We start from the raw sequence: 18,480 nt of genomic DNA, 5'->3' as shown, positions 1-18,480 counted from the left end.
AAAAAGGTCTTAAAAGGGTATAAATAATTTCTGCATGCCATGAAAATAAAAACTGACAAATTATTAATTTTTAAAACTCCATTTATACTGCAATATTACCTTTTGACAGATGCTTTGTTTGGTTCAATAAAAATAATTTGGTAACACTATTAGAAGGGGTGTGCATAAGACTGACATGACACTGTCATAAACATGACGTAACACCTGCCATGAACATAAAGAACTCTTTATGAATGTTTATGACTGTTGTCATGAAGTGTCATTCGGTAAATAATGGCATTTTTAATGCAAAGTTGCTCTAAAAGTTGCATTAAAAGTTCATTAAAGGTGCCAACTTTGCATTATTTTGTAAATTACGATACTTTAATGCAAAGTTGGCAAATTTAGTGAGTTTGTAGTTACTACACTGTTGCTGAATGATTAAACAAAAAAAATGTTACTACTACACACAGAAATAGGTATACCACTATCCCACCTTTGACTGTCAACTTTGGGTTTCAGTAACAATTAATTCAGACTTTGTTTTGGAAATATTGCATCTTAGAAACAGCATTTATACCACAAATTTAAACCACTGCTGCAGAATTTACATAACTGCTACTCAAACATGGCAGCAATGAACCAATAACATCTGTTTAACTCATGGTGCACCAATAAAGACCATAGAAGAGCCACTCACCTCAGCATGTTAAAAGCTTGGAGGAGCTGCCAGGCAGGGTGGGCCAATCAAGTTTTTTGATGAATTTATCTAACTAAATATTTCAGTCATGCACTCAGTATAGAAAGCAAGTATGCATCATAGACGTGACTGCACTTGATGTTCCAGTTTAATTATTTTATGTTTGGATGATGTAAAGCTCATATTTACATAAATCGAGATACAGAAGCTGGGTGGTTCAGTAGAACGTGAGCACCATGTGCAGAGGCTGTAGTCCTTTTCCTGGGTTTGATTCCTGGTCTCAGGCCCTTTAATCAAACTTAATAAAATTTCTGATGACCAGTCTGACAAGCAAACTGGTCCGTCCTCTGTGTCTTCCCTTTCTTTGTCCATCATATTTCTTGTTTCTCTACTATTCAATGAACGCCACTTGTGCAAAGAAATCTACTAATTAGAAAAAAAAAAATTTTAAGACAAGATGTCTGCTTATCATGGTCAATGCAGTCAACTTGTACCCTAAGCTGTCTTTATTTTTTAAGTTTTTAAGTCAGAGTCAAAAATATTTTCTAAAGAATTTAATTACATATATATATATATTAGAAAGGGACATCTACAGAAGAATTGTATAATGGTTCCAGCTGCAGTTCCCATTTCATCAAGGGAAATTTTATAGTAATAGTATTTTTGTGTTCATTAAATGTCTTTTTGCACTTTCTAACAACAAAGTTATTAGCATATAAACAACTTTCTCAGCAGCTGGTATTATGAACAACTTTTTTGGGGAAAAGAAATCATGACATCAGAATACAATTTGATGCCATGAAATTGTCAAATTGACTGGACTGCAGAGTGATGACTCACATCTGCAAAGGAAAACAACAAAACACACAACATAGATTTAAATGCTGCACCTGCTATTTATCAATTTGGATAACTTTATATTTTTTATGTTTCAGTCAAATTGAATCTGGCTACATTGACAACTAGGATCAAATTGAATCTGTCTATATAGTTACAGACAGTTATAGTTTTCAGAGATGAGCAATGTTCTTTTTTGAAGTTACTTAAGAGAACATTTCTTGTGAATTGGCACTTTATAGATAAATTTAATTAAACCGAGTTAAAATTCTGATGGGCAGTCTGACAAGCAAAGCGCTCCATCATCTGTGTGCTTTGGCTCTGGGATGCTAAATATTTTTGTTAGGTGAAATAATTCTGTTTTAATTAACAAATTTTAAGCACCACATATTTCTTCCAAAAATCCAATATGGATTTTATCTGCAGGGAAATTCAAGCTAATGAATATTTCCCTTTGATATTAATCGTTGCAGAGATAGGATCAACACGATGGTGCTTGTACTGGTTAGCAACAACCACAGACGTATGAAGTCTTATAACAGGAAAAAGCTACATTTTTCTTTCACTAAATAAAACCTATATCCATCCAGTGCATGTTTTAGATTTTAAGACGAGTGTTCACGGACAGGACCTGTTTTAGAGAGATATTTTAGAGATACAAGTCATCTTTGGAACAAGTGTATGAAAACTAATCTACTCTTTAAGACCGTATTGATTTTCTATTTGATGCTTTTGAATAATTTGTTTACTTGGTGTCCAAGTGCAGCCACTAAGCATATAGTTACATCTCGAGCTATCAGGGCCTCTTTATGATGTTATTTGTTGCAGATGTGAGTTGTGTTTGCACAGACAGGGAGGGAGAAATCGAATGGAAAGAGAGGTGGGGAGAAAAATGTGAGGATTGGGAGGGGGAGGAGAGAACACGCCACTGAATGTCCCAAGCCATTAGAACAAGGGATATTTCTGGTTGACTGAGCAATTCATTCTCGACATGTCACATTGAATTTCTTCCATTATAAAACACTGCTGCCTTCTCCACTCCAAAGGCAGATTGCCTGCACCTATTTCACCCAGTGAAATATTGCTTCTCCCCTCAAACAATCTTTTTCATCCCAAAGTTGTGAAAAAGATTTTGAAGCAGTGATTAGTCTCTGCTTACAGTGCACAGGGATTTTGTATTACTTTTTTTTCTTCTTTAAAACAAAAACAGCTTAAGCTCATGCTCTCTAGAGCAAAATTGTCTTTCCCAGAATATGATCCCCCAAATGCACTTATCAATATGAAATGTACATACAATGATCATTTCTGATGTCCTGTCACGGGCGTTACTGACGTGAGACCAGACAAGGCAGGAAAGACAAGAATCTATTTGTTATTGTCAGACTGTATGTGCCTTTGGTGCTGAAGTCGGAGTTGCACACTGAATCTATGTGGTGACATATGATGTTAAGAGGAGGACAAAGTCTTTTGGCTGAGGCAGTTTTGTGATCTCTCATCCTCAGCTCCAGCACTTCACAGTACCCCGATATGGGAAGCCTGACTTTACTCTGAGCCGCCGACAGTTCTGACAGACCAGCAACTGAGATTGATGTTGCCCAGATAGAAAACAGAGGAAGAATGGCAATTATGTCAAGCCAGGAGAAACATGTGTCTCTGCACTGCAATACAATAGGCTCTTGCTGGATTGTTATCGTTCTCAATAACCCAAGGTGCGTTTGGGAGTAAATGGATTGTCTGAAGACACCATTTCTTCTTTGGTTTTCCCCCTTCTTTCTGTTCTCTTAGTTTATATTTACTTTTCTCAATCTTGCATGTAATTTATCTTGCCATTTATTTTGCTTGTCTATGATTACATTTTCTGTTTAAACAAATACACTGGCAGCTATTCCCATAAGTATGTGGCTCTAATCCAACTCGTATCAGATAGCTTGGTCTTTCTTTCCTTTGTATTTAAAGGAGGGAGATGAGCGTGATGAACATGTGGGAGCTCCAGGCATGACTTATATAAGCACATTTGAAGTGCTTTTATAATCAGCTACATATGCAGATACTACAGTTCACATCCCACTTGCAGAAAATTATCTCAGCACCATCATTATCGCAAATGTAAATTCTGCCACTCACACTGGATCAGTTCCATACAGCTCATAACCTCTTCCTCTGAATCACCAGCTAATGAAACATACACCATTATAAAAAAGTTTCACAAATTGTGGCATTGACCTTGCTCTTTGCTTGAATAAGAAAAAGTTATTGTGAGAGTCCTGAGACTTTCTCTCAGTGATTTCCACTGAAGGCAAAAGGAAACTAAGCTAAGGTGACGAGTCCAAACTTTTGGTTTGACTCCTCTCCCTTGTGGGGACTTTGCAATAAAAAGAAAAAGATAAGAGTCTAAAAAGTGGGCTAACCATAATCCATCTTGTCATCTCAGTATTCATAATTTTACAGTGTTCTGAAATTAAGCTGATCTCATTTGGTTTGTGTTGTCATGGTTTCTCATCTGCATAGCCAGCTTTCAAACAGACAGAACAAGACAAATGAGCAAAGTAGTGCTCGGCAATTAATCAACAACAACATACTGTGTATGGTGATAAACGCATGACCAATAACATTTGATAATGCAACCAATAAAATACTCAATAGTTTCACTTAACTCCAGTTCAGATTGGAACAGTATTCTTGGGGATGTAGGCAGAGGAAAGTTTTTTGCCACTCAACCTCTCACTGCCAGCTAAGCATCAACAAACTCACTCACTCACTCTTTGGTTACCTAGCAACAACCTGTTGAGTAACTTGCCCAGTAGCAGTTTCATGTTTGTCCACCGTGCTAACTGCTTAAAAAATTAAAAGAACGGAGTGGAGTGAAGAGAACAATTTGTAGAACAGCTCAACAGGAAACTCTGGATGAAACAAGAAAGGTCACGTCACCAGTTTGTCAGTATTACAGATATTTAGAAACAAAAACTAATCTATACTTGATCTACTAACTGAGATGAAACACCAGTCCTACAGCAAAGTTGTGGTAAAATCTACTTTTGAAGATTAAAAAAAACCCACAGCTCTCTTATGATGCAAATGAGTTTGTTTTGAGTACAACTCAATCCTGACAAGTCAACTGAAGTGTTCAAGAAAAGAGAAAAGGGTAAATACCAGGTGTATACACACACTACACATGAAATTTCAAAACCATGACCATTTTGGGATTCTTTGGGACCTTGCTGACAAATTCACAGGATTCAAATGTGCTATGCTTGGGGGAAAACAATAACATCCATCCATTTCTTCTTCTTGTTATTTTACTTTGCTTTCACAGAACAAGAATATTCTTGAGGACATTCACTGTTGAAGGAATAAATTCTGAAATTTTAATGAAGGTTTCGATTTAACAGCACTGAAAACATTATCGTTTATGAAGAATTTAACAACATACTTTAATGGGTGTCCAAGCGGATAGAGCTAGAAAGGGTGAGAGAGTTTCTCAGGAACTCAGAAGAGAACACACTAATGGAAATGAAAGTTTTAGGGGGGGAGACAGTGGATGGGTCATGGCTCAGATCCAGCCTCTTCACTGTTTCTTCTCCTGTCTAAACTCACTGTCCTCATGAGCCTCGTGTTTCAAAACTTAGCCTGGAACTTGGCCAAAAACGGTTTTTGTCCTTGCATAATTGCACAGTCAAAATAAGTTGCACAGCAGAAATATCAGTGGTGGAATTGGTTGTCAGGCGGCGCCATCGGCAATTAATTTAGGCTAGTTAACCAACTTGCTGGTCACATTTATTTAAATGAAGGTGTGAATCTGTAAAATGTTTGCTGTGTTGCCTTTAAAGGTCACATGAGATCTCATTTATCTGATAGTGGTGTGTTTTTTTTTTTCCTCTTCAGCAGGACTGTCTGGGGAAGCAAAGTGCTGAGAGAAATTACAGCCTGCTGGATTTGGACTGAAATTAACTGCTTGCAACAAATCAAAGATATGTCACTCAACCACGGACAAGCCTGAGTTAATTTACGAGCGGAGAAATGAGCCTCTTTCTCTTCCAGATTCATCTATATCAGCAAATGGCACATTTATATTCAGCAGAATATGAGGTTACATTTTGTTTTACACCTGTGTTGACATTTAATTCAAAAGACAATGGCCAAGAGGGCAAGTCTATTCTCAAGCCCATTTTAATGTATTTCAACAACCAACTGTCATAAAAATGAGCCGTGATTTTATTGTGATAATGGAAAAGTAGACTGGAAAAGTGGATTTGGAATTGGTTTGCACATAATATTTTTCGCTATAAAAATGAGATTTCCAGCCATAGGGAAAAACAAATCAAGATCATTTCTTCAGCTATTGAACCATGGAAGAGAAAATAGTTATTTTTTTCTGTGTCGCTGGAAAATGATGCCGTGTACATAGTGTCCATCTTGGCATTTGGAGCACTGCTGGGCAACAGACATGTTTCTGTAAAAAAGCCAGCTTATTGAAGAACTAGAACATAAGAAAGGTCCTTTCTCATTTCTTCCACACGTTTGTCACTCACCTATAACTGTAACTTGGCAAAACATGGAGGGAAATCATTTCTGCCGTTTATTTGGCAAAGAAACCAAATAACTCTGTATCTTAAAAATGAAACGCATTTGCAGTTTACAGCCAAAGGCGTGCTGCTGGTTCGGCTGCGGTGTTATTTGTATGCACTGGGCAATATGTAGATTTAGATTTGTGTCTCAGGGCAAACAACCCTCAAGCAGCGTAGTATTTCATTTCATGCTGAGCATTCAGTTGCATGGGCAGCATAAATATTCATGATTCTCCAGACTCATGATATAAACATAAGAATATGGCCAGTGACAGGCATTACAGAATGGTCACACTGGATCAAACAGAATTACCTGTCTTTGATGCTGTGAAAGCAGCAGTATTATCACTGTGATTAAGGGACATAGTGGGAATAACTGTGATGAGACAGAAAAAGGGCTTGTTAAAAAATGCCTCTCTCTGTGGCTCGGTTTTATAATAAGTAGAGTTCTGACATGAATTGAGTACCGTACATTTAGACATACAAATGATTATCCAGCAAAAGGATCAAATTGTTGGGTACAATTTTATTCATTTTGTTCATATTATAAAATTATTTTATTCTTTTTTTTTATTTTATTTTTTTACATAGAACATCAGTTTTATAAAATGGACATTTAACGCCAGACTCTGTAAACATAAAACGTACCTTGCAAAAGTATTCATATTCAAACATTTTACTATATTACAAGAACAAACTTCAGTGTATTTTAAATAGCAACAAAAATTGGGATGGAAGAAATTATTTTTTTTTTTTTGTAATTTGTATTCCTATTCATACATTTCTACTCTGAAACCTCCCAAAAATATAAATCAATTGCATTATTGATTATTGATTCCAGTCGTGTAGTTTAGTTTCAGTCAGCCTCGGAGGTTTATTAGAGAACAACGATGAACAAACAGCCTCACAAAGACCAATGAACACAGCAGATAGACATACAGTATGGCACAACTGCAAACTATGGTTATCTACACAGCCTTCATCAGAGAAAAAGCCAAGAGGTTCACAGTAACTCTGGAGGAGCTGCAGGGATCCCCAGCTCAGGTGGGAGAATCTAATTTCTAGTTGTGCACTCCACAAATTTGACACTTACTACTAGCAAGAGACAAGAATAAAGCTACTTTTGACACAAGGAGAAGAAGAAGTCCAAACTGCAAAGTATATACATACATTCACTGTTGTGTTTGGGATCATTGTTCTGTTTCATCCAATAAACAACTGTTGAACTGATGTCCCAACATCTGACTGGACCAGTCAGCTACACAGTACAAAGGAGATCATGTTGACAAAAATAACAAAGTGCTCAGGTTCTATAGTTGTCAAACAAGCCCAAACTTTCACCTCTCCACTGTCATGCTTAACAGTTGTTAAAGGTTTTTTACCAAATATGATGCTGTGCATTGTGGTCAAAAATCTCTTCTTTAGTCTCATCTGTTCGATGGACCTTGTTTTTAAAGTCTTTTGGTCCGACATTGCAAACCTACGTTGTTTTGCCTAATTGCTTTTGGAAAGCAGAAGCTTTTTCTTCACAGTTGTTCCACAGGAATACATTCACACAGAAAGTCCCCTTACTCGATCTGTAGTGTTGGAGTTAGTATTTCTTGGTTTAAATAATGAATGTAAAACCCCTTAAAAATGTTCATGAAAACCGAGGCACATTAAATACTGGGTTAAAGCAAATGTCAGTCCCTTAATAGGATATAAAAATATCCTCTTCCAGTATATGGCTAAGAATCCAAGTACTCATTGGAATGAATGACGATTGTTACAATGACTAATGCAGTTGAATACGTTTATTGTAAAGTTTAGTGTGATCATGTGTTCTGTATTTTTGTCCAGTATGTGCGCACCGCTCTTTAGAAATCCACACAGACCTAAAAAAGACAATAAAATATTCAACACTGGGTCCATCGAAAACAGATGTTCTTTTTTTCTGTCTGAAATAATTCATGTATGCAGAACACAGAGGGTATTACTTTGAATGAAACTGAATAAACTTGGTCTGCTAAACCTATATAGACTGAACTTGCTTCCTAAAAAAATAAACCGCATTTCAAATTTGAAACAAAATATTTTCAAGGATGCGTTTTTGTTCTGTTTAAAAATCTACAAGTGGGGATATAACTGTCACATTTTTTGTTTGTTTAAACATGTTTGTTATTTGTCAGCTGTACTGTTTCAATTGTATCGATAATATTTATAACCAAGTCTGCTAAACCAACACAGGCTGCTCGAGCTTGTATTCTTGCTTGCAACCGTGTAGATGAATATTATCAGAGTAAAACCCAAAACATATGGTTTAAATTTACATAATCATATAAAACATGACCACATAATCTGGCACGTGTAATTAAATAAGTCTTTTCAACTTCCCAAACTCACAGATCTGTATAAAATCAACCATTTTAATAGCGTGCTGCTCAGGTAAAGATGCTAAAGCAGGAAAATATTTTATCTTCATTAATATTAGCATCACACTGGGATATTCATATCAAGATAACTGATTTATATTAAATATTTTCCAGATTAAACACACCTTTTAAATGTTTTTTTGTTTTTTTTCTGTCAGTGCTATTGTGGCTTGTAAGAATAGTCTGCTTACAATTCAAGATGTTGAATTGTAAGCAGATGTGGTATTAAAGCAAAAGTTGTGATTATTTCAAGTTTAAATTGTTTTTTTCAATGTTTTTGGACATTTGAATGCACTGTTGACGGATGTTTGACTCTGAAGTTAATCACAAATATAAACCACAGCTTTGTGTTGAGATCTCTTAAAAAAGAAAGAAGCAGATAAATTGCTTTACGGCTCCTTTCTGCAGAACCCATAAACATGAGCTACAATAAGAGTTTTCTTTTTTCCATAATTCAATTCTCTTGGCTGCTTTCAACATTCTTTAAAAGTACAAATATGATAGTAAATTACATTTTTGAAACTTAAAGACAAAACCCCCCACAGATGACAGAAATTTGTGAAGGTGTCTTGCTGCCAGAATCACACACTATCACGTGAATCGGGGGGGTGCACAGTAAATAAAGATTATTAGGTTAATTAATTATTTTTGCATTATTACTCTTTTGTATTGCCATATAATTACTCTGTAGCGCTTTAATTGAATCTGAGCAGAAGCCAGGAGGAGATAATTTGTTTTCTTGTTGCCGAATGGCTCCAGTGTTTGCAGGGCTGAAAGGAAATGACATATAGCAGAAAAGCATGATTCATCTGGCTGAGACACTGACAGCTAAGTATCAGAAAGGAAATTAATTCTGCTCTCTGGCTGCAGAGCAAAATGCATTAAGAACAGGAATAAATAAAAGAACCAAGCTGCCTGATTTGGAAACATGTTGAAGCTCACTTATCTGATATGTGATGTGTGGGAGACTGTTTGGGGGTCTTTATATGTCTGTGTATGCTGGAGTGAATGAGATTTGATTGGTGGGAGGATCAGTGTGCTGTACGTAAAGACATTGCCTCATTATGCATGCAAGTGCCTCTATCAGGCAGGAACATGATGAAAAATAGTTTGCATATGCATCAATATGTCCATAATTACAGAGCAGATTTCCTGGCAGTTCTCATGGATTGTTGACCATCTCTAAGCAAGCACTGGAGAGCGTTCAAACGAGGATTATCTCCTGCAGCGCAGCACAGCAGAGTTTATCACTCTATGTCATTGATTAAGCTTGCATATACCACATGCCAACATCCGTACCCACTTGTGCAGGGGCTTCACTTTCTCATAAATACCACTTACACACATTCTCCTACAGACAAACATTTGAATTATCTGATTGTGTTCAAATATACGTAATCACACTGAGCAATGAAAATAGCTCGTTGCTCAAACAAGTGCAAATCTGAGGCGACAAATTGTGGTTGCTGTGTAATAATTTAATCATGTAAATATTGATTTAAGCATGACTGTTTGAAAAGAAACATCTTATTTAGATGGCCAGAAGTAAATAAAGAAAATCTGTCATTTGCAGACAGCGATTAGGGGAAACGTGCTTGTGTTCGCTTATGGCTTTAGCATTGATTTTTATGTTTAATCTGACCTCTTCTATTCCCTTTGAGGTCAAAATGAAATATGTTAATGAGAAAAAACCTATTATGTGATCATTTGAGGAATAGTAAACATACAAATTTTGTATTATGCTCCCTTGAACTGGTTAGAATAGGTCCATAGGCTATGCGGAATATGTTTAATATATTCATTTTTGCACAATGTCATTCTTAAATAATGAGATTTCACTTTGCTCATTTCTTTACCTATTTTTACTTCCTTTCAGAACAAGCTGTTTTAGGGCGTCTTGTCACTTTAAATCAAAATAAGCTGCTGCTGGCCACACCCCCAACTCAATGTTTACACTCTGCACTTTATACATGAAAATGCACTTTAAACGTGTGAAAATGGCTGCAGATGCTCAGCTGTACAACAGTACATCTTGTATCTCAGAGTCAGAGTAAGAAGAAGAAGAAGTGGAGCCTCAACCATCAAGGATGGAGTACGGGGTTTCTGAACAACGAGAGACTCATCATTCTAGTACCAGTTGTACAGCACATCCAGTAGTAAAACCAGCTTACCAAACGTACTGGGCTGGCTAGTGAGTTAGTGCTCACTCCTTTTGACTTAATAATCAGAAGGGTTTTGAAAGGCTCATTTTCCAGACACCAAAAGCCATTAACATTTCCAGAAAAATGCTGGGTTGTTTTTGAAGCATTTAGATTGATTCAGAAGCAGCAGAGACCCAAATTGAAGCCCGACAGAATGCAAAACGTACATTTTGCATAATAGGTCCCCTTTAACTCCTGTCTTTATTTGCAGATTTCTTGCTGCATAGTTTTGCTTTTTCATATATTTTTTAGTATATTTATGGCATCCAAGGTTTTCAGCTGCAGGGTGAGAGATAAGCCAGTTTGTTAAATCCATCGCTGAAATTTGCAAGTGTTTCACAATGTCAACTTCATAGAGGAAAGCAAACTGCAGTATACTGTATTTACTGCAATATTTCAAAGACTATAAATGTCACTTAAAATGGCGAAAATAATAATTGCTTCCTGGAAACACACTGATCAAGCAAATTACATAATTCCATTGAATGCAAAAATGGTGTCATACTATTGAAACTGAAAACTGAAACCTTGTTCTACATGATGACTTCATTTCCAGTGTAATTACTACAATGAAAAGCCCTGATTGGTAAAAACTAACCCAGCCAAATATGTCAGCTAAAAACACAGCGTCTCACACAGAAAGAATATCCAGGCTTCTCTGCTGAAATACAAGCATACCCTGTATATTGATTCTTACAGCACTGCACAAAGATAGTGAAGAAGGAGACACAGATGGAGCATGTTTTATTTTTGATTGTCTGGTTTCTAAACTGCTCAAAAACATGGGAATGTCGGTTTCAGTCATGTTTAACATCCACATTCTTTGGTTATAAATGTAGTAAAAATAATATGCAAGACATGATGTTTATGCATTTGTTCACAAGGATCAAAGTAATTAAATGCACAAAAATGACGATGGTGGTACTGTCGCTACAGTCAGAAACTAAACTATTCTGCAAGGTTGGTGAGGAAATCGGCTAATAAACATCAACTACGCTGATTAAAAAAAAGACTCAAGATTTTTTTTTTGTTTGTTGTCACAACTAAGCCTTGATAAGTACACCACAAAGTAAGTTTAGTAAAGTTAAGCTTTCCTCAATTCAGTGTAAGCAGGTGGTTATAATGTTTTGTTAGCTCAAGCTTTGTGCTTGATGTTCACATTCGCTTGTGTTTGATGCTTCATTTCACATTTTCTCTGTTGGAAACACAGCGATCCCAGTGAAGTTCTTGAAGAAATTGATCATCTCAATACTTCTGTTACATAAATAGTACACACTAAAAGAGAAAATAAAGACGTGTGAGGAGTGTATTAACGCTGTTGCTAAATGTGAAGATCTTAGCTTTGATCTTTCTATAGAATAAATTGTAAATATACTTATTTCAATGCATTGTTCATGTTTGTCTTGGATGTAAATTCACATGCTTTCTTTTCTTGGACATTAAATCCACAGACATTAAAAAAATCCTGTAAAAAAACAAAAATGAGGCTACATGGTCGACTTGATTTATGGTTGTGATGGTGACGTGAGTCAAACAGCAGCTTCTCGCTTGGCGCTGTGAAGGGAATGACGCCTATCACTGACAGAGATTTCAAGTCGCCTGTGTATTTATCACACTTCTACTGAGAATCATGCATGTTTAGGGTTGTTACTTGTATTCTAACAAGTATTTGATGTTAATCTTGCTTGTAAGAGCATTGATGGAACACCAACACAGTATAGTGTATGGTATTTCTTTCTTGACAACATACTGCTGCAAAAACAAAAAATAGTTAGAAGTATTCTGATGCATTATATTTATGAAATATTATGCTAGTTAGATACTTATTGCATTAGTTTACTTGCAGTAGACTAGTCATCTGTATGCATCTAACATGCTTTTGATCATGTAATTACTCAACTGTTATGTAGGAGCAACTGCGTACAAAATGTTATATTTTGCAATATTGTCAGTACATTGTAAAACGTTGGCATATTTAAATTATTTTCCAGTATAACATTTGCATTTCATTTCCTCAATTGGTGCAAATGGACTGGGAGAGTGGTATGGATAATCCCACAAAATGGGAGACAGCCTAAATATTTAAATGTTATTAAGTGATAAAAGATTCACATATATGTAGTAACAGTAATCAAACTCAACTTTAAAAGGGGACACAAGGATGGTATAGACTGTAGCAGTAGGCCACTATGAACAGATGGAAACAAAACAAAAAAAAAGACGTTAATTGTGATTAATTTCCACGCCAACATGTCGCATGGACTTAAACGCGGTGTTTTCATTGGGAGTGGCTTGGTGTGTTTGGGGAGTGGCTGGCTTGTTCGCACATTTGCCTTGTTCATCAGCCGGACAGTCAGGTCAGGCAGAGCGGGGGCACAACTTGGATATCCACTGTACTATGTCAGTAATTGCCTCATCTGTGGAGAGCTGCTCGCCTTCTTCTTCCCCCGAACCCAGCGCCCAGCAGAGGAGTTCATGCGGACAACAGACTCCCGTTTCCTTTTCACCAACTATTTTCTAAGTTATTGGAGCGATAAACTTCTGAGAGGAGCACGAGCCGTATCTGAGTTCGCATCCGGTTTTGACTTAACTTTGCGCGTCTTGGTGCCACTTTGTAGCTGATTTTGTTTATTTATTTATTTTTTTTTCCTGCGTCCGAAAGGGGAGGGAGAAGGAGGTGGACTCGCGCTCAGTCGCCGGTCTCGTGGCTTCTTTGTATACAGCAGCAGCAGCAGCAGCTGTGTGTAAATGCATGTTGGTGAACAGCGTCCGCCGCTCTGCTCCGTGAGCTTCCCGGGCTCCGTCCTACCTTCACGCAGGCTTCCTCAGACATGAAGCGACTGCACCAGGTGTAGAAGAGGAGTACGGAAACTTTACCTGTCCCCCTCCCGCTTCCCCCCCCTCCCCAGCTGCCGTGGTTATCCTCCGTCTCTCTGCCGCGCTTTCTCTCCATCCATCCCTCTTGCTCTCTCTGTCTATCTTGAGCGCTTGGATTGTAAAAACGGCAGAAACAAGCAGGCTACAACTGCGCGCAGCTGCCTCACACGACATGGATGTAAGATTTTATCCGACTGCCGGAGGGAATTCTATCCCCGGAGATCCGTCAAACCTGGACTTCGCCCATTGTTTGGGCTACTACAACTTCAACAAGGTGAGAAATCCCGTTTTTTGCGCGTTGTGTCACCACGTTGGTGCTAAAACCTTCAGTGCATCCCGCTGATTAAAGTGCAGTTAATTAGTTTCTTTAGAAGTTGCTCGTTGATCACTTCCCTTCCTGTTCAGAAACTTTGTTGCTTGTGCATCGGTGAAGAAAAACTGCAGGACAAGTGTAATGACGCAGTGTTACTTTTTTTTTTTTTTTTTTTTTTTTTGTTTGGCCTCATTGCACTACTAAACTCTGACCACAGGGATATGATCCACAGTCATGGGCGCTGTTGCTTTTACGGTTTCATGTTCCTCAACATCAGTGAAGGATCATTGCATCAGCACCTACAATACAGTTACAATGTGATGAAAAGAAGACACTCTGTATCAAGTGTCAAATGAACCGCTCACTTTCATGACCCTCAGCATGACGCAACTAAATTGCATGGTATAGAAATATCTTTCTGCCCCTCAGCTATTTGCAGGGTGTTTAACTTGATGTTAAGTGTTTAACTGTTTAACACAGTTGTTATTAATGGGGGGTTGGCTTAAATTAACTATGCTGTATGGAATCATTGTGAGCAATGCACTGACTTATGCTTTTATCTAACACATTATTTCAGCTGCAGTTTGGAGTGAGGGTTAAATACTGTAGAAAACAGTTTTAGCTATGTAAGATTGTTTCTAAACTAAGTTATTCATATCTCCAAATACACTGTTTTCATATTTTTGTTGCAGTTTAATTTGTAGTTGTAAGTGTGGAATTGATAAATCCAGTTTGAGACAAAATACATGTTATCTGCCTATGATAAGTTACATATCTATCTGGGAAAGAAAACATTAGGCAAGAAATTATTCATGCCCCTTGACAGATTTAGGTGTAAACTAATATTTTTAATTTGAAGTGGTCCAGCCAGATTTCTGACCTGACCTCATAACGAACTCTGGAGGCACCTAGAGATGAGGGTGATGATACGGAGGCCTTCCAGACTCCAACACCTGGCTCTCATCCTCAAAGATAAACTCTCAAAATAGCATTGGAAAAATCCCAAAAAGTTGGTCCGCAGTTCTACGAAGGTATTGTTGCTGTATTGCCAGTTACAATTTGTGTTGTAATTGATTATTTACGAGGCTATAAATCATTTTTGACATGCCACATCCTTGGAAAATTGGACTGAAACATGTCTGTTTTCTTTTTCAAAATTCATAATTGTATGTTTTGTACTTGTGTAGAGAGATGCCTGTCTCATTTCCTAGCAGAAATAGATAGATAGATAGATAGATAGATAGATAGATAGATAGATAGATAGATAGATAGATAGATAGATAGATAGATAGATAGATCTTATTAGTAGCTATAGAATAAATAAAGTATTAAAATATTTACTTTTGCTATTATGAGAAGCAAAAATTACTGTATGTGTTTATGAACAATACTACCTTCAACACATCCTGTCACAACACACACACACGCACGCACGCACGCACACACACACACACACACACACACGCACACACACACACACACACGCACGCACACACACACACACACACACACACACACGCACACACACACACACACACGTCTATGCACTACCCCCAACCCAAATTATTCAGCCCATTTCGTGCAGCTCTGTTTGCTGCTCAAAACAGTTACCAGGTTTGTCTCACAGTTTCATCAGCTCTTTGTCGTGTGGCCAAGTTGTCATATGTGCCCAGTTTCATCATGTCTTCATCACCACTGAAAAACTTTTAACCACATTTCTTTGTATTGGTATGCATTTTTAACCCCTGCTCGTAAATTCCTTGGGAATAGAGAGTTTTTATTTTCCATCTGTATCTGTAATTGGCCCCAATGCAAAAGGAGCAAGGGTGGTGGGAAGGGAGAGTACAAAGCATGTGTTCATGGTAATTACATTGCCTTTTCACATTCGGACAAATGGGCCCTTCTGCATGCGTCCTTCAATTTATGTGAATCAGTTTGCTGAAAGGTAGCACAAGGCAAAGCGGTTTGTCATCCAATACTGAAACATTACTTCTTTAATCTACTTAAAAGCTGTCACAGCACCTTTCTTTTTTTTTTTTTTTTTTTGCAAACAGGAGAACTTTAAACTAGTTTTTACAGTTTTGATTTGAAAACAGGCACAACTCTCTTAAAATTCAGGCTCAGGAAATGTTCAGTTTTAATGGCAGCAGAGACAGAAGGGCCCAGAGGCACTTTGAAACATCAGAGATTCTTTTAAATTTACAGAAAAATCCAGCCCGAATGGCACAAACTTAATTAGGTGCTGCAGTCATGACTAATGAAGCTGCTGTTTTTTTGGCACGGAGATGAAGGGGAAACAGAGGTACTAGAGGGAAACATGTCACATCTTTACTCAGCTTATTAATGCTCGTATAATAAATTGAAAAGGCAAAAATATTATAGAGTTAAGTGTAGGATTGGAATACAACACTTTGGTTTTTCCTTTAAGCTCTAGAACTGTACTGGGTTTGGTTGGAAGGAAGGGTTTTCATAAGAGAGTCCATTTCTATTGAACTACCTTATATTCATATAAAACATGAAAGAGCATACGCCCTCTCAGGAAGTTATGTCATTTTCAATTGACTTGATCATGATTTCTTGTTTTTATTACTCCCTGGTTTCCGCTCATATCTTGTTTTTGTCAAAAAGTGTTATGATCATTGTCTTACTATATACATATGCGTGTGTGTGTGTGTGTGTGTGTGTGTGTGTGTGTGTGTGTGTGTGTGTGTGTGTGTGTGTGTGTTTGTTTAAACCTTTGGTTCTGCTTTGTCTCAGTTGTTTTCCTAAAGATGTTGTTTGTACAAGGCTGCTGAGGTTTTGTGGTTTATCCGACAAACTTCTCTGTCACTCAAAGACAAAGAGTTGGTTGGGTTCGGCTGGTTTTTCTTTAGAGTAAAATGATGCTGACTTTACTGCTTTCATGAAAGAGCCTCGGTGTTATTCTCAATTTTATGGCCATCTGGTTGTTTTTTCAAGGTTTTAATAATGTTTCAAATACTGTATCCATTTATTGCTGAGCTTTCATTAGCTCCAGGCGCCAAGAAATTACCAACAGATGTTTATATAAACTTTTCACCTGGACTGGTCCACACTTCTGAGGTTTATTTGCAAAATGAGTGCCAGCACTACAGGGACAAAATAATTACTTTTTGCACTGAACTGACCAGGCTTGTTTTAATAACTTCATTGCAGAAGAATATAGACAAAAAGCTTGACAACCAGCTTAATAGTTTTTATGTAGCTGCCAATTTATTCACACCCATTGAACTTTTTTACATTTTGTCAATTTGTTGAACTTTATTGTTGTTCTGTGTGAAAGACCAAAATAGCGTGGTGCATACATGTGATGTGGAAGACATAGGATAATTTGGGAAGCTTTTTTTATATATAGAAAAATCTGAGATGTATGCATTTGACCCACCTGTCGGATACCTGAAAATAAAATCCAGTGCTTTAAGTAGTCCTATAATTAGCAAATAGTCCTATGTATAGTAATAGTATAAATACAGAGGTTGTGTGAAGATGTGTTAGAGAATAGGAAAGTGGCTTGCATCAAGCCATGTAGGAGACTGAGTTAGCATGTGAAAGAAGGCGCTATGGTTCGATGGGAACTGGAACTTCACACAGGCTTTTTGATTCATGAAAGAAAACTTGTTAGATGCTGCAAAAGGCTTGAAGTCGTGAGCAGAGGTTCATTTTCCAATACTAAACATAAAGCCAGAGCTACAATGGAACGGTGCACAGCAAAGCATATTTATGAGTAAAAGTGGCCCAGTCAAAGTCCAGACCTCAATTTAATCAAGATTCTCTCTGTCTTAAAATTTGCTGTAGATAGACAATCTTGCAAAGAAGACTGGGGAAAAAGTTCAGTCCCTCAATATACAAAGATGGAAAAAGACACATCCTGACAGACTTGCAAGTATAATTGTAGGATAAAGTGCTTCTAATGAATCTTGAGTCAGGGGGCCTGCGTATACAGGATTTGATTTAGGAAAGGGTCAGTTAATTACAATTACATAACATACTTCGAATTGTTTATAAAAAATATTTTCCATCCAGGTCCCTCTGGCCTGCTTAAACATAAAACCAAAAATACACATGTCTGTGGTTGTAGCAAAATGTGGAAAGGTTTAAACAGAAATACATACTTTTGCTAGGCTATGGATTGAGCATGTTGTGTACAATCACTACTAGTTGGAAAAAAGGTGTAATTTCCACTAATCATAAATAAAACCTTTAAGGTATGCTGCTTGGTTATAGCTGTGGAAGACACAAAGGAAAAAAAAGAAGACCTTCTGACTAATCAATTTAAACTGCAAACCTGCAGTAAGGTGTAAAAAAAGGTTTCTTCTCAGTAATGTGAGTTTCTTTCTGGCTACATCTGGCTTATTTGTTATTATTTCAATATGGGAAATAAAAATAATTTTTTTTAATTTATTTTTTCAAAACAAGGGATCAACATTTTCTTACTACTTAGCACATTCTTTGTAGACTGGCTGTTTTTGTAACTTTGCTGCTTAAAATTTAATTGAATGCTTTTTCTGCAAACAGATACAGCAGTTGCTCTTTTGACAAAGTAGCAGGTCAAGTTGTGTTTGCTGGAGTGCTAAACCAC

At 37.1% G+C, this 18,480-nt stretch overlaps 1 protein-coding gene and 2 long non-coding RNA genes across 3 annotated transcripts in view; 2 read left to right on the top strand and 1 right to left on the bottom strand.

Annotated features, from left to right (window-relative positions):
* LOC103462655 (uncharacterized) overlaps positions 1–12,467 on the top strand; it is a 70,287-nt gene extending 57,820 nt beyond the window's left edge. The window contains exon 4 of the long non-coding RNA XR_014086975.1: positions 5,399–12,467. This is a non-coding gene — a long non-coding RNA (uncharacterized LOC103462655). The remainder of the gene's footprint in view (positions 1–5,398) is intronic.
* Positions 1–18,480, bottom strand: part of LOC145551156 (uncharacterized) — a 246,365-nt gene that overhangs the window by 103,074 nt on the left and 124,811 nt on the right. The gene's annotated exons all lie outside the window — the stretch shown is intronic.
* tox3 (TOX high mobility group box family member 3) overlaps positions 12,751–18,480 on the top strand; it is a 49,524-nt gene continuing 43,794 nt past the window's right edge. The window contains exon 1 of the mRNA XM_008405560.3: positions 12,751–13,844. Coding sequence (XP_008403782.2) covers positions 13,743–13,844 — 102 coding nt within the window. The 5' untranslated portion in view covers positions 12,751–13,742. The remainder of the gene's footprint in view (positions 13,845–18,480) is intronic.

The sequence above is a fragment of the Poecilia reticulata genome, chromosome 3, assembly GCF_904066995.2.
Source record: "Poecilia reticulata chromosome 3, P_reticulata-male-v2, whole genome shotgun sequence".
NCBI lineage: Eukaryota > Metazoa > Chordata > Actinopteri > Cyprinodontiformes > Poeciliidae > Poecilia > Poecilia reticulata.
The sequence above is the reverse complement of the archived record's forward strand: the minus strand, read 5'-3'. Positions and strand labels throughout refer to the sequence as shown.